Consider the following 22,405-nt stretch of genomic DNA (forward strand, 5'->3'; position numbering starts at 1 on the left):
CACTTAAATATTTTTAAAAGCTTTTCTCCCTGACTAAAGCCATTAAAGGTAATTCTTACTGTCTTGTTTTCTCAATTACTTACCTTTTAAGCAAAACTTGTATCAGAATCTACTACAACTTAGTTAAAAATTCTATTTTTCTACGCAGGGATGATCTAGTCAAATAGCTCCCCATGCCTTCCTATCCTTTAACAACTTTGTTGTTCCTTATATGCAGAGGCAACAAGTCTCAGGCATAAAACTTGCCATCTTCACTCCTCTGTCACAAGACAAGAAATCCATACAACCCACAAATTCAGGGATAACATCCACACAACAGAAGACAGAAAAGGCATTCACTGAAGCTCTGAGCTGGACATAAGAACCACATAGACTGCCCTCCTCCCATACACCTTTTCTTCCAGCAGATGTTAAAACTTTTCTTCTTCATTAAAGTGTTGTTGTCTTCAACTGCATATTTACCATGCACACTTTACAAGAGGAATTTCAGTGTAAACACATACAGTAAATGTACAAAAAAAAAATATGTATTTGAGAAGTCGCTGTTAACTGAACTGAGATTTTTCATACTAGCTTTATCAACAGGAGGACACTTTTTTTCAGTTATACTAACTATGCAACAAGTGTTAGTATAAGGATGGGGTTTTTTCCTAACTGTAGGAAGTAAAATTTCTGCTAGAAATACAAATGTACCAATAAAGTAAGTGATTAAATCCCTCCCCTACATTCATGACATCGGCCATTATAAGAAAGGAGCAGCATGCAGCACTGTTGTGTAGTGACGCCACTGCTGGTAGCCATTTCTGTGTTGCATGTATATGGGCACGGTAGCACAGGAAGCTGCAAGTGACAAAGGGACACAAAATCCACTTTGGTGTTTGGCTGTAACTTGTGCTCTACCATAGCATGATTACCAGTTTAGAGTTGCAGGTCGCCATAACAAGTCATTTTTTTCTGCACAGGTCAGTATGGTCTCCTATGGAAAACTCCGAAGTATCCATAAAAACTTTTATAAAAAGGCAATAGTAGACATTCTTTACCAGGCAGGAAGCAAAGGGTTCTTTAAAACTATTTAATTACATGTTTCAGGTAAGCACAGACAATACAGTAGATTTCCCACCACTGAATATTTACATTCTTTTCTGTAGGCTTGAACTGTTCATTAAGAGTGTCTTTCAATCAACATCCTTGTTCAATCACTTTTGCTGCAAAGAAGGGTGCTGGAATAGAACTATTGCAGGAAACATCATTCCATCAAGGCATGGTTTTCTGTGGGGTTTTTTCTCTCCTTTAAGAACCACCTACTTGTAGTTCAAGGTATTTTGGGAGAATCCTGGCTTCCAAGATGACCTGAAGAATGCATTGAAACCAACCAGTGTTTTCAAGTCCTAGAAATACTGAAATCAATACCAATATGTATGTTGTAGAGCTGAAATTCTCTTTTTCACTGGCACTGCCACTGATGCCTGGTTTCTGTTAGGACAGTTTTACACCAATTTTATTTTGTTCCTTTTTCATTAGCCTTTGGGCCTCTTTTTCCATTTTCTTTCGTTGTTGTTCTGCTGCTCTTTTTTCCCTTTCTGCTATCTTCTGTTGTCTGTAAGTTAAGAAAACATGAATAGCTAAATAACAGGAATCCAATTTTCAGCATGTCCTACCTTAAGTTCCTGTCAAAAAATAGGTTTTTATAACTAATAAAAATAGAGTTCAGTCTACTGTAGTTAGCCTCAGAACAGTTATTCTTTTATTGTTAAGTCCTCCTTTCAGATTAATCTAGTCTTAGGCAGAAATATTTGTTCAATTATTTTACAATCTAAAAGCCACTAAATTCTCTGAGACTCAGAGTAAGTAAAATCAGTGAGAGTGCATGATAGTTGTAAGGCCTAGAGCTATTTAGGCAGGGGGGCAGAAGCTAATGTTTTGAGTAGCAAGATTACCCATCTTTTCAATTTCAGACCAAAATAGTTCAACTTGTCTAGAACACTGATTTGCGTCCTCCCTTCCCTCAGCAGAAGCATCAGTAATTATTTTCTTTGTTAGGGAAGTACTACATTTTCCTCATGATCAGGTGAGATGATAACTTCTCATACTCCTTTTTACATGCTCAGCATCTGTTTTGTACTCCATTGTTCAGCAGAAATATAAATAAGGAAATAAAAAAATTTAAGTCTTCAGTTGTGTATCCTTTTAGCATTAATTCTTACCAGTGTTATAAAACCCCAGATACCACTATCTGCTAACTCAAAGAATCCAAGAAATTAGTTTCCAGTTTCAGTATGTATATAGCTGACTAAAGTGAAGGACAAAAAACCCAGAAATCCATTAATTTTATTCCCCCACTTCAGCTAGAACATATCACTGAATGGTACAAGGGCAACAACTGGATCCTGTATCGCATAAGTAGTAATAGAATGGCATAAGGAGGTCATCCTGCTTTGGATTCAGTTTAAGTATGAAAAATTTCCGAAGTTGCTTGCATAAGGACTTTAAAAATAAAAATGAAACTTCATTAAGTTGAAAAGGTGAAATTTAAGAGAGATTCAGTAAGAATAAAGAAGCTTATTAGAAGAGAATAAAGAATTCTAGTTGACATGGAAGTAAGGAGTTAACTTTCAATGTATCTAGTGGATGTGCATAGGTAATTTATTAAAGTGTGTCAAATAGAATTAAAAGCTATCATCACCTGAAGTAACCTTCTCAGGCAGATTCCAACTATGGACAATCTGGGCACACAAACTTAGACATTATTTGAGGTGCAAAGACTACGTATTATCTTTGTAATGGACAGGAAATGGACTGCGCTTATTAAATACCTTCATGGTTTCCCTTGATTGGTTATTAATGGCTAGAAGTTTGCCTATACTCTATTAAGCTGCTCTGCTGTCTGTCATGGAAGAATGAAATTAGTCATTCACATCAGGATCTATCTCCCAAGTTAATGGAAGCCCAAACTGTTTTTTGAGATCATGATCCACTATTCTACATTCCACCAGAAACCTGGATAGCTGACAGTGCTGTCAGCCTTGTATATGCAGAGTAATAGTATTTGCCAATGTACAGTATATCAGATTTCCTTATATTCCCCACACCTCTGAACTAATGCAGAGAGGAAGAAGCTACACATGCAGCAGCCAGCATATAGAGACAGTAGAGTTCAAAGATGCCACATGTTGTGTTAAGCAATGCTGCGTATGAAGCAATGCTGCTATTCATGTGCATTCTGAAGTGAGGAAAATCACAGATCACGTTTCTTCTCCCCCCTATAAACTGCTCAACACAACTGCACAGAGGAGTGGCTTCCATGCCCTCTGCTGGCCGAGTCCTTTTATTGGACTTCAGTTACGCCCAAGAGAAGTTCACATCACCTCAAAGGAACTGAAGTCACCAAAAAAATATAAACAAGCAGCTTACCACAAAGTGATTACCTTTCCATTGCTCTTTTACTTAGTCTATTATTCAAAACATTGATCGCTATTCCAAACTTCATGCATGTTTTCAACAAAGTTATTACATTTCAGGCTCAGATTTTCATTTTTCAGTAAAAGGAAGAGCCTATGACAAACTTCAGCCATTCTGACTCACATTTTCTGGGTTGCAAAGCAAGGAATTCAGCAGAGTTTGGATGGATTTATGTAAGTTGTTTAAACCACAAAAGTATCCATTCCTGATGTCAGCCTTGTTTTGTATTCCTAACACAAGTTACATTCAAAAAAACCTCTCTCACTGGTTAGCAGAACACAAATTATAATCAGAACACTGTTACTGTACACCTTCTGAATAACTGTAATAAAAGTATTTCATACCATTTGGTCTTCAACACAACTAAAAAAGCACCAGCATTTAGCTTAACTGTTCCCACTGCAAAAACAACTTCATTGGTATTAGAAAGTCTAAAGGTGCAGATAGGTATCTACAATTTGCAGAAGAAACAGTTCTAAATAACTTCAATTAATTCAAAATCCAATTAATCATCCATTACAGAGAACCATCACTGACTGGAAAAATTCAGTGCACTCCAGTCCAGAACCTGTTGGGGAATGGGGAGAAAAAAAAAAAATCCCCCCAAAACACAGACCACAAGAACTTCTCAGGCACTAGTAGCTAATACAGCCTTCAACCTCAGCACTGTCTTTCAGCACGCTATGATTCCAGGAAGCATTTGGTTTACTATACATGCTTGTTTCAACTGGTATGCATATGCAATAAGTCACCAGAGAGGCCACAGGACAGAGTTTTCTTTGCTACTCAGCTGGCCACAGCCCATTTTCGCATTATTGATCAGTGCTCAATTATTACACAAAAATTATTCTAGTCAGACGGTTCTGAATACCAACTGAGCATCAAAAGGTACCCAGACACAGCTAGCTAAGAGTAATCCTTACTTTATCTGCACACACATTTCATTCTTAAAAAGCACTGCTGGAGTACACTCAGCATTAATGCTCTGTAGGGTTAGGGGGACTTTGTCCCCCATTTAGCAGTCTGAAATCTTCAGGTCATTTTGTAGACCAAGACGCAGTCTTATAACATTAAGGAGAGACGCCAGATCACTTCCTTATTAGTCTGTAGAGCCAGGCCTGTCAAGTACTCTAGTACTGTACTTAAGCTTTATGTCAAACGTCAGATGTTAATTATACCACAGATGTCTACTGCAAACGAAACTGTAAAGTCGGAAGGCATTTCCTATCAATCTTGCTAAAAATCAGCCAGCACTTTCCTCAATTACAGAAAAATATTTAATTTGATGTGCTATAAATAAAACAAAGGGTTTACTTCACACAACTGGGATACAGCTTACACAATCATCAGTTATACTGAGGGGGCCATTCACAACTGGCCAAGCAGTATGTAATACACAGTTACAGGCCTGACCACGTTCCTTCTATTTACTTGAAATATTTGGACACATACATGTCCCTTCTAAACAAGTTTGATACTTCTTAATGAGGCCAGGAAGGAATTCTATGAAAAATCAGCCACTTAAGCTGAAGCCTTTCAACTATAAAAATGTCAGGCTGAAATCTTCAGAACAGCTTCAACCAAATAAAATGACACTCTGAAAAATGGATTTTGTGGGAAAACTCCACTGCTATCACCTCATAAGTAAGAAAGAAGGATCTTTTACTACATGTTCTAGAGCATGAATCTGACAATCGGCACACAATATACCTTTGACCATCCTGGAAGTATCTACTACACAAATTTTATGCTCCAGAAGTAAACTGGCATATGCACACACCAGCTTATTTTTAGTAGCTAATTTTTTTAAGATAAATCCCTGCTTTGGAAAGTTTGAGTACTTCTTTTCATAGTCCTAAAAACATCTGTAATGGAATGTGGCAAGGGTTAAGTAAAGTACAATGTGGCCTCTGCAGTTTGTTTCATTTCTCAGTTCAAAAAAAGCAGTATCTTTCATTGCCTTTCATTTTCTTTGTCTAGTGCATCATAGATTAAGTCTCACTAGATTGCACTTTAGAGATTAAATATCTTCCTGAGCCTATCAATATTATTTACGGGTAAAGGTACTCTCCCTGGAATAAAACCAGCCCAAAGGCACATCATTCATACAACAAAGCTTGTACTTCTGTGATACATCATTGAAAGACAAAACCTAAACCAGTTTCAGTATTGAAGTTAAAAAAAGAAAAAAATGCAAGACACTGACCAGAATGTACACACAAAGGTATCTGATTAAGTTTACGAAAATATTTGTATTACAACCCTATTCTCACATATTAAGCTGCTGCAGAGCAAGGTTGAGAGAATTAGAATTGATTGAATTCATTAGCTATCATTAATGCATCAAAAGTGTGCTGGTGACTGCCTTCTTTCTACTGATTGAAAAAGTAGATTTTCCCAAATATTACAATAAATAGTTGACCAGAATCATCTTTTTTTTTGCAAAAATATTTTTCCTTTAAAGATTCACAGTTCTAGAATGATTTTTTTAATATATCACGTCCTTATTTCATATTATCACTATTGTCCCACTTAAACCATGTATTTGTGATTTTGTGAGCAGAACAAGAGCATTTCGGAAGCTGGAGCCATCTAAGGCAGGTTATCTGATGATCTAGCAAGTAATTAAAAGTTTGATAAAACCTTGAAATGAAGCAGGTTAATGTAAGTCACTGCCAATTGAAGCCATTGGATGTGATTAACTTAAACTCAATCTGCATCTCTTTACCCTCCATACTCCTTCCTTGTGTTAAGAGGGGAAAAAAACCCTACAAATGGAACAAATGAAGTATTCACGCTAACTTTGTGCAAGACAGTGATTTTACATTCAAGCCTTATCAGCTAGTTTAGTTAAGTTAGCTGGAAAAGCATAGTCCCTACACAGATTCCAAGAACATGTTTATCACATCACCTTTATTCTGAGCTGGTTTTACTTTACAGCACATTGCTATGATGATCCTTTTTATAAGGACATCCAGTGGTATTTTACTTGATCAAGTTGAAACATGTTATTTGTATACAATAAATTGTTGAGGTTGGGGGACACACATTGTTTGAGTTGCTTTGTCGGTTGGTTGCTGTTTTTTCGGGTTCAGGGGTTTTTTTGTGGCTTTTTTTTTTTGGAAGGGGGAGTGGGTAACGTTGTTCCAATGTTCCAGTGATTCTCAGATTTCCCCTATTATCTCATTTACTGTACCAATTAGATCCAAAATATATTCTGCCAAGTACCAGATACATAATTAGATGTATAAAAATAATTTGTCTTAAGAATTATTTAACAATTCTTAGCACTTAGCAAAAGGTGTTACAACAAACGAACCTGTATTTGATTCTTTTACATGCAAAAAGTTTACATGGTGTTACATTATTTTCTAGTTACCTAAGAACTTCTTCTGCCTGCCAGGCAGCATCTTCCTCTTCTTCCCAGGCATTAGTATTTTCTTGCCAAGTATCCAAGTCTCCCAGTTCAGGCTGAAACAAAAGAGAAGCACTAAGCACATAGAAAAATTAGATACAACACATTTTTATCCTTAATGCTTCAGAATTCCAGAAATATTTAAGATATGACAGTACTTCTCAGCTTATTGTCTATGCATTTTCCCCTGCTCTAATTTTTCCAGTTAATTGTTGGGAGGTATTTTTGGATTCTATTGGTGGGTAACAAAGGAAGGAAGAAAGTTCTGGAGTGCATTTTTAGGAAGAAGAAGATAAATTGAGCAGATGAAATGAGTAGATAGTGTAAGAGATTTCTGGAAGTTGCATGGACAAATCAATATGTACATCCACATGTCTGTGTACCCAATGTCACTTGAGTGGCTGCTTTCAACCACTAGATGTCTTTTCCTGAATTATTTTCACATGAACATTCTAAGGAATGACCATTCTGCACTGCTTTCTGCCTAAACGCCACTGTGCACTACATTAATCAAAGCAGAAGCACTGGTAAGGGAGGCAAAAGGGAAGGGAGGGAAAGCAAGCCCTATAAACAGCCAGGCCATTAGGTCACTAGACTATTTTTTCAAAGGCTAAAGAGCAAAAATTAGGAGGCTGTTAGAATACAATCCCTCCAGAAAGGAAGGGATAAGCAGAAAATTAAAAATGGGTCCAAGGTAATAAAGCAAACGTAACCCCGAGCCTTAAAAGAAAAACAAACAAACAAACAAACCATGCAACGCACCAAAAAACCCAATAAAATTATCACATAGAATCCAAGTACACAAAAAGTACGGTCCTTTGCTTTAAAAAATTTGCAAGTGTTCAAGTGTTTGGAAGCTTCTTACCTTTTTATCACTGATCTGTTAAGTCTCTCCATAGAATGTCAGTTAAAATTAGACTAACTAGTTCATTGCTTTGCATCAAATACTCAATTTGAAACGGATTTATATTATTTCATAACTATTCCTCTTCCTCCCCACAATGCACATGTTAGACTATTCTTTCTCCTACAGAACAGCCATTTAACTATCAAATATAAGATCCATACTTAGAGCATACTTACAGACTGGTGAATAAAAGGAATATCTTGTGTAGCTGCTAATCTGCTAGAAAATCCTGTGTTTCCCTCTGGAATCCCAAAATTTAGAGGTTCTCGTTTTTTAATAACTATCTGAAAATATATATAAAAAAAGGAACAAAGAGTCAAAGTACTTTGCCAAAGTTTTTTTATATATAATTTATATTTTTAAAATTATGTATTTTCAAATAAAAAAAATATTTTACAAATACTTTGTTAAGTCAAAGTACTGCACAGATTCCTTGGTGGTCATAGAACTCTGTGCCTGTGAAGGTAGCTACACAACACTGCACTTTGTCTCAAACCTGTTCAGGTTCTGGACGTCATCCTTCATGGTGCCTGCAGTCACCCCTAGAGCTACATTTAAACCAAACCCAGTACACTGTATTCAAACAGCATGGACTCTTCGAGTTTCGTTCTGAACCTGAAGCTCATTCTAATAGACAAAAAATGTCATTGGACAAAAGAAGAAATCTATCTTTCCCCAGTCCTCCTCTGCTCCCCAGATTTTTAAAGATCAAAATCCTTAGAAAAAATTCAGTACACAGAATACTGCAGATCCTAGAGGTACAGAAGTGACCCCAGTATCTTCTCCAGTTCCTAGGACTACAGGAAGATTCAGATTGAAAGGGGCCTCAGGAAGTCTGTAATCCAGCATCTTCCTCAAAGCCCTGTCAGCTCTGAGGCTGACGAGAGTATTCAGGGCTTATCCACCTGGGTCTTGAAAACTTCCAGAGGTGGAGCCTGCACAACCTCTCTGGCAACCTGCTCCAGTACGTGACTGCCTTTGTTGTGAAAAAAGTTTTCTACTTGACTCAGAGCCCTGCAAGTATGCAGCTGGAAGATTTCCACATAGAAACAAAACTTGCAATTACCATCAGTTTAATCAGCATTTATTTATGGCATTGATGCTCTTGTGGATATGGCCTTCTGTCTTGCCTCCATAATAAAAATAGATATTTGAAGACCTATTTTGAAATATCAGCTCTCCAATTCCAGCCTCCCCAGTATAACTTGGTGAAACAAATAACCACTGTTTTCTGAAACCAGTGCTGCTACCTCAAACTTAAGTAGAGCAGGACATAATGTCTCTGTTCAAATAATGGAAGGGTATGAACACAAGTACCTTAGTGCAGTGGTTCCATTTTCAGAATTAAAAGAGACTTGAGAGTCCTTCCATTATGCTTCCCAGACACTTCAGACTAAGGAATTATTCATCAGTTACCATTAACATTAAAACTGAAGATGTAAACATGAACTAGCATCACATTCATGAAGATCTCAAAGAGTACTTTTAACAGGACATGTTAAACTACACATCAGCACCTATTCTCATGTCAATAGGAAACAGTTTTACCAGCAGCATCTTTCATAAGTTGCCAATTTACTTATAGCCTATTTTAAAGCAAGGAAAACTCTCTGTAAGTGTATTTGGAAAGTCTAATACTTACTTTTTGAGTTTTTCTTATGGTTGGTGTCATATCTTTGAAATAATCAGGTTCCATTTGTTCCAAAGGATTTTGCTGAGCAGCCACATTACCATTGCCACCCTCAATCTTCACACTGGTAGGTGCATCTTCATCCCATGAAGACCAGTCTTCCACTTCAGGCTGAATAGAAGTATACAGTACAAATTAATATTATCTGCAAGTAAAAACTTGTCTTTATATCTTGCTAAGATACTTATAAGATATTAATATTATGTGGCATACCTCATAATATTCTAAGATATATACCAAACCTGTTGCAGGACTGGCATAATCACTCTGTTAAGCGATTACTTATTAAGTGACCTGCCACTTAAGCAATTACCTGTTTAGGAACAGATGAATAATCCACTGTCGTTGGCAAAGTTATTTGGTCTCCACTTAACTTTCTCCCTCTTCCAGACCTGAAAGAAAAATGTAGGATTCCTCCAAGCTCTGAAAACATGAGCACTAAGTTTAAAAAAAACAAAAAGCAAGTCTGAGAACAGCGCTACTGAAAATAGTCATGCCTAAAACATTAACTGCTTCAACTACCTTATTTTTAACTACTGCCAGTACAAGTGTGCTAAACAAAGGAGTTTCATCATGATTTTAAACAGTGTTCACAAAAATTTCAAAAAGCATAATTTTTTTTCAAACTCCAGTGGAAATAGAGGAGAAGCAACTCTAAGAAATATGAAAATGGACAAATTAACTCCGTTAACTGCATACAGTCAGTTACAATTTTTAGATTGTCAGTGCTTGTGAAGCAAACACTATCAATTTACATTTGTCCACAGATAACCATTTCTACCGCAAACTGAAAAATGTTTCTACTTGTCTTAGATGCTAAGCTGTGTCTAACAAACCACTTTCTGAGCTGCTTGATTTGGAAGTCCCCCTGAAGCACTTTTTCAAAGTCTAAACAGTTAGTACAAGGTTACACAAGTCAATGGTTTCTGTTTAATACATGCATCTACTCACTTCAAGAATTTTGTTTCAATGAAAGCATTTCAGCAACTGTATCAAATAATTTTAACTGAAAACAAACACTAATGCATTGCAAATAAACTACCTACATACTTACTTAGTGACAGCATTCAAAGATCACAATAATATTCTTAGCTGACATTCACAATATTTTAAAGCTTTACAACACAAGATTCAATCTCATGCTCATGTTTTCCCCAAGGAATGTAAGCTCCTATAGCAAGGCAATTATGTAATTGACGTTATGCAGAAAAAGTTAAGTTTTATTTATTACTGCTGATGAGAATAAAACTGGGAAAGTACAATTTGAAGTTTGTACCCATTAGTTTTGCTATTATAGAACATTCTACCATCGACACAGAACAGCTGAATTGCTTGTAACAGTACCTCTGATGCATGCTGATGAGTGATTAGATCTGTTTTTCTTACTTTAAGCCCAATAGATTCTTCCTTAGGAAAAGATCAGGTGCTATCACCAAATTTTCAAGCTTTATATAATTAACTGTAGCCCCTTCAGAAACTATTCCTTTAAGCTGAAAAGCAACACATTTTAGTGGTAAAGGAAGGTGAAAACACTGCTGTCTCAAGCACATTAGAGACTTCCAGTTCTGGCTGACTAGATTTAGTTGATGACTACCGGAAACCCATACTTGAAAACATCCTACTTCAGATCTGTACAACTTAAAGACACTTCTGCAATTATATATATTTCCCTATTTATATGATCTAGAAGACTCCAGCAAGTAACAAACACTCATCTAGCCAAAACTATTACACTGACAAGGGTGAAGGTGGGAGGAAAAAGCTCCTGTCATACATGTGAAAGAATATGCTATGCAGGGCAGTACTAAGGAAGGCTACACATCTCCACTTCTTTTTCTCCAAAGGTAACAAGATGCTTATAGCAAGAGTTTTGTCACAACCATCATTAGATATTGATCACTGCTCTGAATGCCAAACGCCTCAAGAATTCTTGGTTTCTCCTTGCTAATTAGCAGCATCCAGATTTCTCAGCTGGAGAGATACCTACAGATTTTAAACAGAATGAAGTTTTACCTCATATACTTACACCTTTTATTTTCTGGAAACAGTGGATTCAGGCAGGCTGTTGTTTATCAAAAAAAGTTCTAACTAAAGAGATGACTAGTACTATATGTCAGGTTTATGTTGACTAGAAAGTTGCACAATCTCTACAGGTGCTTGTTTAAATGAAAAACTAATAAAACTATGTAGACTAAGTAAGTAAATTAAAATGCACGTTTAGTTCAATCACATTTGTTGGTTAACAGGCATACTTACATGCAGGTGTGCATTACAGGAAAACAAAATTAGTCAAGCTATGCTTTGCAGCTGACATTCAAGAGGAGAAACATCTGCAGTTAACGGACTGAACATATTTGATCCTCTGACTTGCTTATGTGAAAGATCTTACATTTTCATTCTTTCAACTAATTGTTATTCACAGAAGAAAAATTCTCCTACTTTTTACTCCCTTAGCTGTTCAAGGATTTAGTTAATTCAGAAGTTGAATAATGGAGGAAAATACTGTCATTACACCTACTAAACAATTATCTGCTTATAAAAGCTATCTTAACACTCGAGAGAAGAAGGGGCAACATAACATAGAAGCTATCATCAACTCAAGTGTTTGACTTCTTTTAGAAACTGAACAGCAACTATTCTTAATTTAATTTGGAATTCAAATCACAGAACTAAGGTTGTCATCTACACAGTTGTATGCAGCATTAAAATATATCTTTTTAAACCTGTACTAGATCTGTAGTGAATTTACCAATCAGTTGAGAGCTTCCTTTTATTACGGGAATAAGTAAAGGTGAACAGGAAATAAACAGTTACTTTGTGTCTACCACATATGCTTTACCTCACTGGCAAGGTAGTAGTCATCATACACAAGAGGTAGAATACATTTCTCTAGACTGCTATTTGTTTATGTAAAACAACATACTGCAAGAGTGGCAAGAAGCAGCAATAGTTTGTATGACAGCACAGTGCTGAGAAGATCTAACTCTGGTACTGTGCTACTGTACCATTGAACTCTCCTATTATACAACCATAACTCTTGATGGGTTTTTGAATGCTCCTAGGTGGCACACTGCTGTGTTCACGGGCCTACAACTCAAAAGAACACTACATACAACTTACAAGACTAAGCAAAAAAATCAGTCCTGTTAATTAACAAACAAACAAACAAACAAAAAGGCAGTTTCCTTGAACTTTAATTACTGTTCTCCAAACTTCTGAAAGAATCAAAGAACCTTCAGTAGGTAGAAGAACCTGAAGTCTCAGGCAACTGCTTCTTGACAAAGCAGGATAAGAATCACTTCTATAATGAAAGCCTTCTGACTGATGACTGGGTGGATGCTACCGTTAACTGTATCTCTTAAACAAAATATCACTTGCCAAGTACTTCTAGAAAAAGCAGAGAACAATTTTTCTTAAAGTTAGACACAGAATAGTTCTAAAAGGCAAAAACCCTGTCACAGCTGTTTAGAAAACACTCCCCATTAGAGCTATCATACCACAAAATACACTCACAACTGTACTACGTAGACTTTTTAACTCTGAGGGAACATACAGATTAAAGAATGAATTTGACTTAAGTTTTTATCTGGCTTATCATTTTGCCATTAGTAAAATCAGAACGGGGAAAAGTGCTGGGTGAGTGTTGAGAGAAGGAAAGAAGTGCAAGAACCTGCAATTAAAAATTAAAAGATAACCAAAAGACATGTTTACCTGCATATTAACTTTTTAATGAAAGAAAGCACTGCTGCCAGGCAAGTACAGATTTTAAAGAGTCGAAACTGTGTTATGGCCATGGTGGGAAACCCTTCCTGCAAAAGAAAAAAAGTTAGGTGTAGAGGATTATACATCTTTACATAGTTCTTAAAGTCAATTTCCTTAGCTGCTGATAAGCAAGGAGTTTTCTGTGAAACTGTATTAATGCAAGACAAGAAAGGAGGTACCAGGAACAAAAACACTACCTGTCTACTATCAGCACATTTCACTGATGTAAGTAACACAAGTATCTAATGTATACAGCCTTTAGAGAAATAGCACATAATCATAGGTAAAGTCACAGTTCAAGATACTTCTAAAAGGGAAGTGCAGGTAAATCAACTGCAGTGACTACAGCTGACCTGTTTTAGACACTAACAATGGCATTGAACACCAGCAATGAAAAGTATGAACAGAATAATCATCAGAAAGAAGCTCACATTTGCTTGAGCAAGTCTTGCATATACAAATAATAAATTTAGTCACTAAGCTAAAAAACAAAATTGGCCATTTAAATTTAGCTTCCATTTTGATGGAAATGTATGATGAAAACAAATATTATTTATTTTAGTAGTCTCACTGAAAAAAAAACCAGCAAAGACTTCATCGTGTGTGCACTACAGCACCAGTTAACCCCTAGATCTATCAATATTCCTATGCCATGCTAGGAAACCCAGCCAAGAAAAAAAAAATTGTGTTTGGCTGAAGCCACAGATGTTGGCAGCTATTTTTCAGTATCAATTTGATAATCCAGGGAATTTATACTCAGAATATCACATTATTCCAAAAGATCCCCTCACATAGATACAGACTGAGTCAGGATGATCTGCTATAATTCAAGAATCCCTTTTCTCTCTTCTACAGGTGAAGATCTCAGAATAAAGAATAAGAGGTTAGACTTCACAAAGAGCTTTTCATTGTATACATCTACACTCGTTAACACTTTTTGTTACAAGTTTAACATACCTCCTGGTGAGAAGAGAAGGCAGCCCTGTGACATTTCCTCAGGCCATGAGTATTCCATGGAAGGACAGCTTGATTTCAAATACGCTATGGCATTTAAATCACCTTTTATGTTCCAGGCTTTAAGTTAGGAAGAGTCAGGAAGGTGGATCATTAGGTAGGCTGCTCCAATACTGCCCTGAGAATTTTATTAAAAAGTACATAATGGGATTTGTGAGCTTCATGGAGCTTAGATTTATTTTTTATTGGTGCTCATTTGCTAGATAATATAACTAGTACTAAACACTGCAGTAATATAGTACTGGAGATATTGCTTCACATATGGTTCAGATTAGGAATGTCTGCCACTGCAAAAATCATACAAGGTGGCTATTAAACAAACAGGCCCTTATTACCCTAAAATGGAAGGCTTACATCAATGAGTAATTGCCAAATTACAGACCAAATTACAGATCGCACTACTAAGCTGCGGCTCAGGAGAAAGGCCTAATAGGACACATTTCACCTCTACTTCAACACTAGCATTGTCTTAATCTCATTTCATGGGAGACTTAAAAACATAGACAACCTTACACAAGAGTGGGTATTAAATGGGCTCATCATCTAACAGGAAAAGGCAACAGTCAAACCTCCTACAAAGAAGCAAGAGCAGTACAACATGCCTAGCTTTTAAAGACAAGACTATAATTTCATATTGTGCTCAAGCACTTCCTAACCTCCTGGACAGTATTCCTAACCAATTTTGACAATATCTAGGTGACAGGAGAATGCATCAGTCAAGAATGTGAAGGATGCAGAACTAGTGGAAGTTAGTGAAACAACAGTGGATAGTAACTAGATGGACAGTTCTTTGCTCTAAAGGTAGAAATAAAACCAACACTGAATTGGTGAAAGATGCTGTTAAGAGTCAGCTAGAAGCCATTTACCTGAGATTTAAGGTATCAAGAACAGCTGACCTGCTGAAATGAGAACAAAGATACATCTTTTCTGAAAGGAAGCTTGTTTAGAAGCTCACTCCACTCTAACAGAATTCACTTTTCTATCAGCTTGGGGGCAGAGTCGAAAATCCCTACTCTTTATCCTACCTAACTGCCACAGTCTAGACAGATCTTAAATTAAAAACCAAACTTGACCGAAAAGGCTGTTTTACAAAGCAACCATTACTGAAAAACTTCTGCACGCTCAATGTTATTTTTTCAGAGTCTACCAAAGCCTAAATTCAAAGGACTGGGAAGTTTACTACTTAAGCACAAAACTGAAACCAAAACAATGTTGAAGTGTCAGTTACATATGTATATATGTATGTATGTGTGTATATAAATCCCCAGTTTTTCAGCTCATCTCCATTTTTCATATATCAAATTGTATACTGTACTGACCTTTCAATGCAAAGTTAAACACCAGAATCCACAAGAAGTTTGGCTTGCAAGCTTGTGAAGTTAGCCACCAGAAGTTAATCCATTTCTCCCATGTCATTCCTATACATGAGTGATTACACTTCCAATATCACCAGTATGCCTGTTTGGCAGGGTTCAATAGCCATTATCATGCTCTGTAACAATCAGGTAACTTGTCTCTCTCCACTTTCTATCTGTCATGCAAAAATTTCAGTTATGAGACACACACACACAAACACATAACATATTTGTGTTAGAGCTACATTTCACTTCAACTGTGGCAGCGCTAGACCCTTTAAGACAGTAAGTACTGTTTTGCCTGCCTCTTTTCTGAGTTTTGATTGCAGTTTTCCCAATTAAGTTAAGCTCTGTACACCTGACAATCTGTAGTGTACAATCAGTTTGGGCAACAATACACTAATAGCTAGCCATAGTAGTATTAGCAATCATCCACCTTTAAAAAGCACTTTCACCAGTGTATCTAGTTTTAATACTGCTAATTAACATATGACATAATATGCTAAAAGCTGTTTAAAACAGAATCTTGAACCAATTACTAGCTCAAGATTAGCACAAGTCAAGCATTCTCCCCAGTGTCTGAAAGAGTACTTGAAACATTTGCATTGCTGCTCTAAGGATAGCATTACCCAAAAAGAAAAGTTAAAGGTTAGCTAATGGTTTTGAGGGGGGTGGTTGTGCCTTTGGGGATTTTGTTTGTTTGGGGGTGGGTTTGTTTGGGTTTCTTTTTTAAGTTAACTGATTTTCTCAAAGGTAAATAATTTCATGTTCCAAAGCAATTGTATAAATGGAACTCTAGTATTTCCCAAGTTCACTGCAAACTCAATTCACCTGATAGCATTACATTAAATTTGTTAATTGAAACAAAGTGTTCATTCTTTTCTTGTCCATCTTTCTCAAACACTGGAAAGACACACAGCCATGTATCTTCCTTAACTCATGAATAGGAAAAAATACTGAACAGTGCAATGCTAAATGGCAGAGCCATAACCTTCCTTTCTTCCCTTTGTTCTCCTTGATAATCAATACCAAAAGGAACTACAATTATATCGGCAGCCAACTATGATATAGGATGGCACAGTTACAATACAAAGTGCCAGTGCTCCAGCAAGAAATCTAGAACATTTCTTAATGGAGGCAAAGGTGAAACACTGGACTAGAATTCAGAAAGTCTGATAGAGCTGTCAGCCTGATATACTCTTGTGCATAGCATGCCCCAGTCTCCCATTTGTAGAATGGCATAGAAGTTTCCTTCTCCCATTATTGAGATTGCTTCTAATGTATTACATTTATCAGACTTACTGTCAACTGAACTTTTAAGTTCCATTACAACAGATATAAATAAACAAACAAATCAGGACATGAATCTTAATTAATTCTAGCAGTCAATGCAACAATTTTGTAACAGACACCAAATTTAGCTGGAGTTTGACTTTCATAGCTCATACTGCCTTCTACGGCTAAGAAGTCACATCAGTTGCTCATACAGGAGATGAGCACAGAAATTATTAAAGCATGGCAGCAGCAGGAGGTTAAACACATTAGACACAAGTCAGAAGAATGAGGCAACTTATCCCCAAAACCATCTTATGAATCCATAAAGGAAATATAGTGAAGGGAGGGGAAAGCCTATAAGTTCATTGAACTCGAACATTTTAACATTGCTTTCACCTTGCAGCAGTGGTTTATTCGAACTCCTGGCACCTCTGACTTCACTAACACTAGCCAGCAAATTATCCACAGCATGCACAGTCCACCTGAATTAGTCAACTATGGTGCAACAAGCAAGACTCTCACTGGCCATCACTGCACAACAAGCACATGCCACCTCAACTGACCTCTTTTATATCTAATTGCACATACAAACACCACCTAAACAGTATTTCAAGAGACAAAGCTGATTCTAAAATAAAGTCACTTTGTGGCACTAAAATAGCTTTAGAGACTTGTTTTCTCCTAGTGAACTCACCTCCTACGGCCAGTGAAAAAGATGTCAAAATACTTGTATTAGAGCACCTATCCTGCGCTCCTCTGTTCCTCTACAGTGCAGTTTCTCTAGATATCACCATCTTCAAAATGGATTTTCTGCCTTGAATTATCAGTGCTTTGTGAACTGATCATTTTCTTTCACATCAGCTCATCTGTGACTCTGGAATGAATACATGAAGACAACTTGGAAGCAGTGAGTTTAACTTATATTAAACACAGTGAGCTAAAAAGCCAAAGGATGGCACCTAAATCAAGACTAAAAATAACTTCTCTGAAATTGAAAGGTTCCCTGCCAACTACGTATTTACATAATTAGCCACAAGAAAAGCATCACTTTTCTAAAGCAAAATGAGTAGTCCATTTCCTAGTACAAAAAACTTCATGTGGCCTTGAGTGCTTACATATGTCAGCACCAAAACTCCATAAAAGCACCACCAAACCAGTATGTTTTCACTAGAACAGCTGATAAAACCCTAGGAAGTACCGTAAGATTAGTCCAAAGTTTCAGCGGCAAGGATCTGATTTCTTAAAAGCTCATTTTGTATGAAACTTTACAAAAGTAGAATGGCCACATCAATCTGAAGATGCCCACGTAGGTTTTTAGGGAGATGAAATCTTATGAAGATTAGTAGATAGAGCTAAAAACCCTTTTTATTTTCAAGCACACAAACCCTCCTCTAAATCACATACATTACAAGATGCACAAAGATATTCTGTATTTTAGGCAAAGTAATGATTCAGGACAGCATTCAGTCAGGTATTGAAAGACACAACCAGCATCTCCTGCATTTCAGAGACAGCAACAAAGATTCTGTCACTTAACAAGGAGGTTCCACTCCCTTCTTCCTGGTTGATTTTGGTGGGGGTTTTTTTGTTTTTCATTTTTTCCAATCACTTTATATAGAAACATAACATTGGGAACACTTGGGGAGGAGGAAAAAACTTAGCAGGTCAATGCCTTTACCACTGAGTTTGATAAAGGAATAGGTTAAATTGCAACATGACTGAACCTTGAAGCCATGCTACTATGGCAGTAGAGAGAGGAGCAGAATCCAAAGGGAAGACAGGAGGCAAGGTGGTTGGGGAATGTCCGTAACAGGTATTGTAGTTTCAATACTAATGCTCCAGCTTTCCATGCAAGCACCCTAACTAGGCTGTTTTGAGGTAGCTGGGAGGGAAGACTACCCTGCCTATGATTTATGAGAGTGAGTTAAGTCATCCATGGTGCTCAAAACCAGGAAGAGATTTCAAGAGTATCAGAGGCTGCAGAAGATTGAATGTTCATCTTTCTGACTAAAGGCAGTAAAAACTGATGCATGCTGGTGACTCCCAAGTTATTCCTAGACACCCAACACTCTGTTTTATGACACATAGATTTTCCGATTTTTTTTTTTTTAAACATGCTACTCCTAGAGCCATAAAACTTCTATAGTAATACCACCTCATCCCACCCCTGCCTCTCCAAGAAAATAATTCCAATCTTGTTAATGTGAACTCTTGAGGCCTTCTGTTCTGAATTAAAATTATTTCTACTTTTCAAGGCAATGTTAATTAAAAGAGAAAGTTTACATCCACCGACTAGTCACAGTCATTCTTTGACAATTCATTATCTATATATACTACTGCCTTCTGAAAACCAGCATACAGAACACAAAGATTGGAGTCATGCAATTCTGTGATACTACACCACAACTCTGTTCACATTTGCAAGAAATCTTTGACATAACACATTAATTCATGTAACTCAGTTCATAACACTGGCCAAGTTCTTGACACAGAACCAGAGTTCAAGAGAACTCAGTTCTGTTTCAGTGCTTGTTACTCATCCTGGACTAAAGTTATCTGTAGCTACGTGGAAAGCCAACAAATTAACACACTCTCATTGCTACTACTACAAAATCATCTTGCAACATCCATAGTCTCAACAAGCACCAGCTATTTTCAATCAAGATACACTGCAAGACATGCTGTGCAAGAGAGCTTAATGAAATCTCTACAGGGCATATCTGTATTTCGAGATTATTCAGAAGGCCTATAAAGCAGCAAGCTATACTATTTTTCATTAAATGTGCAACTGAGGCACTTACATTGTGAATTCATGACCATGAAGTAGTGCCCCACCATTCTACAGAGCAGTCCAGGCTTGAGCATTATTAGAGACAGCGCTGAAGCCAGATGGTAGTACTTAAGTTTTCTGTGACCTATTAGAGATTCTTAAGTCTGTAAATGCATGCTAAGCAACTTTCCCATAAAGTTTTACACAATTTGTCAGTCAGCAAGAACAAAGAAAAATTTCAGACTAGGTAACCCCACGCAGTGTGGTCCCACAGAGCCCTTTGAAACACACACAAAAAAAAGCTTAAATCTGCCAGCTCTGACAGAACGTGCCCCTCCTCGCCTCCATCCTTTTCCACAGGGCGCCAAGCCTCCACGTCCACAAACACCGCCAACCTACTAGGCGGTCACTTCGTGTTTTTCCCCGCCCGTGAAATTCCCGCCCCCCCGCCACAGCCAAGGGGCGGCCGCGGGCACCGCGCTGCCGGAGCCGGCCGGGCAGGCCTGCCGCGGGGCTAGGGCCGCTGGGCTAGGGCCGCGGGGCAGGGGCCGGCGGCCACAGCGCCCCGGGAACGGGGTGCCCCCGAGCGCGGAGGGGCGCGGGGCGGGGGTGTTACTGAGGGAGCTCCACCGGGGCCTACCCCGCCGTGGGATGGCGCTGAGGCCGAGCCCCCTGCCCCGCCGCCCCGAGGCGAGGCGAGACGGAAGCAGGCACCCGGCGGTGAAGGAAGCGGCCCTCCCCGCTCACCTGCCTCGCGGGGAAGGGCTCTTCGTGGGGCGCGGGGCGCCAGGGGCCGAGGCGGCCGCTCCCGCAGCCTCCGCGCTCGCCGGCCGCCCCTCATTCAAAGCCAGGCGCGCACCACCTCGCCGCCGCCTCCCGCGCCGCCATCTCGGCCTCCTGTCACCCGGGAGACGGGCCCGCCCCTTCCGGCCGCGCCTCTTCCCCTCGCGCCGCCAACCGGCGCTCGCGCCTAGGCCCGCGGCTACCGCCCAGCCAATGCTGCGGGGACGGCGGCTGCCGAGGCGCCGCGCCGGGTTGACGTGGCCTCCCTGCGGGGACAGCGCTCGGAACACAGCGCGGGCCCGCAGGACTGCCCCAGGGCCCGCCCCGCCGGCAGCCTCCAGCCTCTCCCGCCCTCCTGCCCCGCCGCGGCCCGAGGAAGGCTGCTCGCTTCCCGCCCGCTGCGGCCGCCTGGCCCCGGGGCACCCTGAGCTGGGCGTTTTGTCACTTCGGGGAGCTATGACAAATAAGCCTTGGTCTGTAGTGTCTGTTGTAGAGGTATTCCGATGTGGTTGGCTGGATTTTGAGCTGTAAATCTGGAACCTACTAAAAAAAAATGCTGAAGTAGGTTCTGACAGGGTGTAGCCTCAGCTGGCAGTGGGCCTTGCCAGTGTGGCAGTTTGTTCACTCGGATGCTTCAAAAGGTGCCTGTGCATTTAACTGGCCGGCCTCTCTGTATGGTGTATTGATTCACTGCTGATGCTCAGAAAAGGGAAGGAGGGAGATAATAAGTAATGTAAGATTTTCCAGAGCTCTGCATATACCCCTAGTTGCATTTGACAGCCTCAGTAGATGAGGTGAAGGGAGACTTTGTCCACTTCTCTCGCTGGGAGGCCAGTCCAACTTCTAAGGCAGTGCTGATAAAAAGTCCCTTGAACTGCAAACCACACCACCCAGTTCTTTCTACTCTTTTAAAATATCTTCCCTTAAAGGCCTCCCGTTACGCCAGTACAGATAACACGCTAGCCACTGTTTTCTGGACTGTTGGTTCAGGCAGTGAGGAGATGGATGCTGGGAGAATGGCTTTTGTCAGGAGCCACTGGTAACACACAGGGATCTTTTGTTTCCCTCTTCCCATGTCCTGACAGACACTGTAACTGGATTTCCACAACTCTCGATCAGGAAGCAGGCCCCAAAGGGACAAGAAGCAGAGCATGATGTGGCTGGCAGCATGGCAGGGGCCTTACCAACCAGGACCCGAGCAGGGCAGGCTCAGGCAGCTCAGACTCCAGACTGTCAGGCAGGCCTCTGGTGATGAGGCAGATCTGAGGATAAACTAGAGAGTCAGTCTGCTAGTCCAGAATCAATAGAGTCCACAGGGAGTCAGCTGTGGCCAAGCTGAAAGGCAGCACTGCTATGGTGTTGCTCAGGTGGGGACTGACACCCTTGTTTCTGCAGAACCTGCCTTCAATAAGAGAAAATATATGCAATGCTGGTTTTAAGTTTAAGCACCATTTCAAAACTATTTGTGTAGCACCTTTTGATTATGATTTTGAAAGTGTAACACCTTTCAGAATACTTTTCTGACTAAAGCAGCAACTGGAAAATAATCTTCATCTGCATTTACCCATAAAAGCAAAACTGCAAACGTGGCACACTAGGGGTGGTCAGGTTATGAAGAAAGCTAGTGACATTTCCTTCAAGGACACGTTCAGGTTTTGGCTTAATAGACTATATACTCAATAGGAAATATGCCACAGTGAGAATGAAACATTTCAAAATATGCATATAAACATACATACTTAATATAAATACTGCCAGAGTGGCTCACCCACACTGTCCTCCTAAGTGCACAACAGACCTGTGTGTGTCTGTTACATTAATGGGTAAAAAAACTGGAAACTGGCAGATCACTAATGAAAAATAACTGTCTTCATAAAAACATAATTCTGCAATTTCAAATTTAGGAATAATATAAACAAAATTTCTAAAAGAAATTTTGCAAGCATAAATACTTCTCTGTTCAAAAATGTCATTA

General features: G+C 39.0%; 1 protein-coding gene across 4 annotated transcripts; it reads right to left on the reverse strand.

Annotated features, from left to right (window-relative positions):
- Positions 1 to 1,058: 1,058 nt before the first annotated feature.
- EBAG9 (estrogen receptor binding site associated antigen 9) lies at positions 1,059 to 20,574 on the reverse strand. 4 transcript variants are annotated; one of them, XM_037380471.1, is made up of 8 exons: positions 20,395 to 20,508; positions 14,191 to 14,365; positions 13,183 to 13,280; positions 9,785 to 9,863; positions 9,424 to 9,582; positions 7,958 to 8,065; positions 6,839 to 6,930; positions 1,059 to 1,597 (listed from the first exon to the last, which is right to left on the reverse strand). In XM_037380471.1, exons 3-8 carry the CDS (start codon positions 13,263 to 13,265, stop codon positions 1,477 to 1,479), a joined length of 642 nt encoding a protein of 213 aa, XP_037236368.1. In that variant the 5' UTR covers positions 13,266 to 13,280; positions 14,191 to 14,365; positions 20,395 to 20,508; the 3' UTR covers positions 1,059 to 1,476. The 4 variants fall into 4 exon arrangements, with proteins under 4 accessions (XP_037236368.1, XP_037236369.1, XP_037236367.1 ...); XM_037380472.1 differs by lacking the exon at positions 20,395 to 20,508 and adding an exon at positions 15,567 to 15,752; XM_037380470.1 differs by lacking the exon at positions 14,191 to 14,365 and having other exon boundaries at positions 20,395 to 20,574.
- Positions 20,575 to 22,405: the final 1,831 nt, after the last annotated feature.

Source organism: Falco rusticolus, chromosome 3 (assembly GCF_015220075.1).
Source record: "Falco rusticolus isolate bFalRus1 chromosome 3, bFalRus1.pri, whole genome shotgun sequence".
Classification (NCBI taxonomy): domain Eukaryota; kingdom Metazoa; phylum Chordata; class Aves; order Falconiformes; family Falconidae; genus Falco; species Falco rusticolus.